This window comes from Fonticula alba (assembly GCF_000388065.1).
Source record: "Fonticula alba strain ATCC 38817 unplaced genomic scaffold supercont2.7, whole genome shotgun sequence".
In the NCBI taxonomy this organism is placed as follows: domain Eukaryota; order Rotosphaerida; family Fonticulaceae; genus Fonticula; species Fonticula alba.
The window spans coordinates 1,068,798-1,073,785 of record NW_009242977.1 but is presented as its reverse complement, the minus strand read 5'-3'; the positions used below and the strand labels follow the sequence as shown (position 1 = coordinate 1,073,785).

The 4,988-nt window shown below is 66.4% G+C and overlaps 3 protein-coding genes across 3 annotated transcripts in view; 1 reads left to right on the top strand and 2 right to left on the bottom strand.

The window, feature by feature from the left end:
* H696_04444 (diazepam-binding inhibitor (GABA receptor modulator, acyl-CoA-binding protein)) overlaps nt 1-315 on the bottom strand; it is an 891-nt gene extending 576 nt beyond the window's left edge. The window contains exon 1 of the mRNA XM_009498320.1: nt 183-315. Coding sequence (XP_009496595.1) covers nt 183-191 — 9 coding nt within the window. The 5' untranslated portion in view covers nt 192-315. The remainder of the gene's footprint in view (nt 1-182) is intronic.
* A 1,140-nt stretch (nt 316-1,455) lies between these two features.
* H696_04443 (hypothetical protein) lies at nt 1,456-2,208 on the top strand. The gene is made up of 2 exons (XM_009498319.1): nt 1,456-1,737; nt 1,898-2,208. The coding sequence occupies exons 1-2, from the start codon at nt 1,591-1,593 to the stop codon at nt 2,081-2,083; spliced, it is 333 nt and encodes a 110-aa protein (XP_009496594.1). The 5' UTR covers nt 1,456-1,590; the 3' UTR covers nt 2,084-2,208.
* A 382-nt stretch (nt 2,209-2,590) lies between these two features.
* H696_04442 (TKL protein kinase) lies at nt 2,591-4,874 on the bottom strand (the record flags this gene model as incomplete). The annotated part of the gene is made up of 9 exons (XM_009498318.1): nt 2,591-2,737; nt 2,859-2,992; nt 3,151-3,357; nt 3,482-3,829; nt 3,930-3,962; nt 4,070-4,141; nt 4,319-4,415; nt 4,556-4,651; nt 4,773-4,874. The coding sequence occupies 9 exons, from the start codon at nt 4,872-4,874 to the stop codon at nt 2,591-2,593; spliced, it is 1,236 nt and encodes a 411-aa protein (XP_009496593.1).
* Between the last annotated feature and the right edge of the window lie 114 nt (nt 4,875-4,988).

Below are 4,988 nucleotides of genomic sequence, written 5' to 3'. Positions count from 1 at the left end.
GGGGGGGGGGGGGGGGGGGGGGGGGGGGGGAGACACACGCATGCGCCCATGCACATACATCGGGGAGTCGGTCGCGCGGGCGCATTGGCCGGTGGGAGGGAGCAGAGGTAAGCCGGGCGAAGGGGACAGCAGCCGCCAAAGCAGAGGTGGCAGGATGGGCGTGGGCGGGATCTCGTGCGTACAAGGGACATGGTGGCGAATGGGGTATGGATGGGGATGGGGAGCAAAAACAGGGTGTCGTGGAGCTCTGTGCCGCCGGCCCTGGCAGTGGCGATCCGTGCCGCGGTCTCTTATAAACCCGCCGGCTGATCCTGAGACAGTCGCCTGAGGGGCCCGCGCGCGGGCGCGCGCGTGCGCACGGAAGCACCACACACAACACACATAAACACACACGGACGCACGGACGCACGGACGCGCGCGCACAACACACGCGTGCGCCCTTGCAGACTCTCAAATGCCACGCCGGCCGGCCCAGGACCAGCCACCAATGGGGCTGTGCTGGGGGCGGCCGCCTCCGCGACGGGGCACCGGCGAAAACTGGCTCCAGCCGCATCGTCCCCGTCCGCCCCTCGGGGATGGGGCCGGTGTGAGCCCCAGATAAAAACACCCGGCGGCGGTCGCCTGCGCGCCCCATTCTCGCGCAGGCCCGGGAGACTGCCCCCAGTCCCGAGGGCGGGGCATTGTCGGGCGGCTTTCTGCCCCCCTCCGTGCGTATGGGGGGGGGGGACACTCCCAGTTCACCGGGAGGGGAGCCGGGTCAGGGGGAACACACACAAGCCCAAACACCCATACACACACACACACACACACAGGCAGGGACGCCGGCTCCGATGAGAAGAAGGCCACAGTCAGGGCACACGGGGGATCGCCGGCCGATCTCGCGCCCCTGCCCTTGTTCCCCCTGCCCCGGGGCAACCGCCGATAGGGCGCCCAGGGGGCGGTCTCCCTGGCCAGCAATGTCCACGGGCCGGGGGGAGGGGGGGGGGGGGAGATACACGCACAGGCCTCCCCCGGCACACCGGCAAGATGCCAGCCGCGACACGGGGACCGCCAGGGATGCGATGCGAGCCAGCCACCTGGGCCAGGGCGTCGCTGAGGGCGAAACATCCCCCTCCCCCCCGCAGCCCCGCCCCCGGCCCGGCGGGAGGGCTCGCGCAGGCGGCCTCGCCGAGGGAGGCCCCGGCGGCAGGGAAACACCAGCCCGGCCGGGAGGACGAAACCCGCGAACCGGCCCCGGCCACAAGGGAGAACGCGCGCGAGATAGTCAAAACCCATCCAGAGGGCCGATTTGCCTGGTTCCAGGCAGGTCAGCCCCCTCGAGGGGGTCACGCGAAGACGGCGTGATCCAAATGCCACCGCATGCGCCTCGTCTCCCGCACCCGGGGTGGGGCATTCTTCGGGAAGGGCGCCTCGGCCGGCCAGGTGTGGGCGCCCTCCAGGTCTCCCCCCCCCCCCCCCCCCCCCCTCCCCCCTGTCCTGGCCCCAAAACGCCTCGCCCTGCACCGCCTCGCTGTAACGCGCTGCGTATCCCTCTCTTCTCCTCTTCCCGTCTTTCCCCCCCCCCTGCACTGCCCCCTCCCCCCTGACACAATGGCCCAGGGTACCAAGGCTCTTCGGAGTGTCAACCGCGCGGCCAAGAGCCGTGCCCAGATCGCCAAGATCCGCAGCACCAAGCCCGGCATCCGTGTTATCGCCCCCAAGAAGGCCAATGTTGTGGCCGCCACCAAGGTCCAGAAGGTTGTTTAGCCCCTCTGCGAGTGCATCTGCGCTGTGGCGCTGGCCCTGCGCGCCGCGCACTTTTCCATTTGGTCATCTTCTAACCTCCCCCTTCCCCCTCCCCCCTCCCCTGCCCCTCTCTCAAATGTGATTGAACCATCCCCCCGTTGCCCTGATGCAGAAACTGAGTGCCGCCATCCATCGCCAGATCGAGACCTCCCTGGCCGCGCGTGTGTCTGCCGGCTCGGTGAAGCCCCTGCGCGTGGTCAAGACTTCGGACAGCGCTGCGCTGGCTCGCGAGCAGGCCCGCCCGGCCACTGCCCTGCAGCGCCTGCGTGGTGGTGCCAAGATTGGCGGTCGTAAGTGAGCGTCCGACGTGGCCGCCCCCGGCCCGGGCCGCCTCCCATCCTTTCCTGTCCCTCGGCTCCCCCCTTGGCTCCGCCTGTGTGTGCATTCTTGCCACGCTCTGTATACTAGACCCCCTTGGACCCATGCTTCTCCGTTGTATCCCACGCCCTCCCCCTCGCCCTGAGTGTATGTCCCTGGCCTTGCTCCTGGCCTTGCTCCTGGCCTTGCCCCCGGCCTTGCTCCTGGCCTTGCTCCTGTTCCGCCCGGGGCGTGACGAGGGAGGCTCGTGCGCATGTGCACAGCAATTTCGGGATTTGAAACGCTGTATTACTTCGATGTCCGTGTCCTCAACGGTGACACGCGATAGGAGATGCAGATGCACCACCGCCACATGCAGGAGACCGGCCAGCAGATGGTGCCTCGCCCCGGCCCCCGTCGAGGGGAAGGGCCGAAGCAAGACACCGGATCACTGCGTCCCCATGGCCAAGTGGCCCGACTGCCTCCCAGGGCCGTGTGTCCCCCCGGCTCAGGAGTGGAGCTTCTCCAAGATCGGGAGAACCTGGCCAATCAACGGGCGGCGAGTGTGGTCCTGCTGCCAGCACAGGGAGATCAGCTTGGACAGGTGCTCCGGCACGAAGTATGGCATGGTCGGACGGAGGGACTGGGTGACAACCTGTTGTCCGGTCCGGTCGGGCAAGAGCGTCAGAGGGAGAGGAAAAAAAGAACAACCAGCAAGGCCAAATGCATGGGGAATGGAAAGTGGGAGGGGGGGGGGGGGGGGGACGAAAGCGCACCTTATGACCGATGGCCATGGGATGCATCGACTCGAAGGGCAGAAGACGAGTCACAATCATGAAGAGAACCATGCCGAAGGCGTAGACATCGGCCGGGCGAATGTCCTTGTCGGGGTGCGGCTCCTCAAGGAAGACTATTCCACACCACGCGGGCCAGAGAAAAATGAAGAGGAAGAGGAAGCAGCTCAGCAGTCAGACCGGCAAGTCCAGCAAGAGAAGCGGAGGGGCAGGGGAGGAAGAATCGACCGGGGCTGGGCAAGGAGCCGGCGGCGAGGGCCCGGCAGCAACATACTCTCCGGGGCAATCCAGTGCGGTTCGAAAATCTGCGCGCCGCCATACGACCCACGGAAGGCCTTCACCTTGGACAGCCCGTAGTCGGTGATGCGAATGCCACCATCATCGGTGACCAGGATGTTGGACGGCTTGAGCGCCCCATGCGGGATGCCATTCTCATGGAGGAAGGCCACGCCGCGGCAGGTCTCCACGGCAAAGCGAATGGCTTGGCGAGTAGGAGCAAGGGGGCAGAGGGGGCAGAGGGGGGAGAGGGGGGAGGGGGGGGGGGGAACATCAGTAAAGGAGGGGGCCAACCGCCGGAGGAGCCAGTATCATGCGCTTGTCCGCACCCTGGTACTGATCCATCGAGTAAGCCGGGTCCTGGAGCAGGAGACCGAGATTGCCAACGGGCTGGAACTCGGTGACCAGGCACCAGTTGCCGCGCTCCGTGCACCCGGCCAGGATCGGCAGCAGGTTGACATGGAAAAGGTCGCGCATCATGGTGACCTGCTTGTCCAGGATGTCCAGCTCCATGTTGGAGGTCATCTGCTTGTTCTCCTGGATGTGCGGATGCGGCTGCTTGATGGCCACCTGGAAGCCGGACCACTCGCCCTTGTAGACCGAGGCGAAGGGCGACGGCGAAGCCAGAAGCTCCTGGAAGTCCAGCAGGTTGGAGCTGACCTGCCAGGAGGGAGCATCTACATGGGCCCGGGGGGGGGGGAGCCAGTTAGCAAGGGGGCGGCCGCCGCGTCGGAGCAGGAGGCAGAAAGCAGCGGCAAAAGCCAGGGGGCGACATACTCTTGATGAGGAACCGAATGCGGGCGATGCTCTCTGCCGGAGGGGGAGGAGGGTGTATCGGTCGGGGAGGGGAGGGGGGGGGGGAGGTGAGACTCGCGCGCGTGCGGGAGGTGAAGGGAGCGATCAGAGGCAGAACGCACCGGCCTCCTCGAAGTTACGGGTGGGAAGCTGCACCTGGGCCGAGGTCTCCTGACCGCACTGCTGGGCAAACTCTGCACAATCGGGACACGCCGGAGCGGGAAGAGAAGGGGTGAGAGACAGAGGGGGGGGGGGGGGGGGGAGGGAGGGAGGGAGGGAAGGGAAGAGCGAGGAGGATATGGGCGAGGCAGAACGAGGGAGAACGCGGCGGAGGAGGAAGAGGAAGCGCCAGGAAGGGCGGCTGAGCGCACCCAGGAGAGCGGCGGACAGCTCGGGGCCGGCACGGTCAAGGGGGGACTTCTGGAAGGAGTTGACCGCGGTCACAAGCTCGCCCTTCTCAATGAGGAACTGCACACATTCACAGGCGGGTGGGGATGCGAGCGCGGGCACGGGGAGGAGGGACCAGCGTCAGGAGATGAAGCGAGCGCATGACACGGGACGCCACAGGGGGAATGTCATCCCGGCCGGAGCAAGAGGCAAGAGCGCACCCGTGAAATGTGCTCATGGCGCCAGAAGCACGAGTAATGCAGCGGGATGTTGCCGTGGTCGTTGGCAACGTTGAGACTAGCCGAGGCCGCGATGAGCTGCATACACACGCACACGCGGGCAGACAAGCGAAATGCGAAGAAAAGAAACCCCGGCAGACGGAAAGGGTCAGCTTTCATGCGGCCAAAGGAGATGCCTGAGAGGCGCAGGCACGCGCACCTTTTCAACCAGGTCCAAGTTGCCGGACATGGCGGCATAGTGCAGGGCCGTGTCGCCGGTGGAGTTCACCGCGTTCGGATCAACACCAAACTCCAGGGCCATGGTCACCACCTCCGGCTGGTTATTACGGCAGGCCAGGTGCAGGACAGTGTTCTCGTGGTCGTCACTGGGCAAAAGAGGGGGACAAGCAGAAGGAGAAAAGGGGCGGGGGGGGGG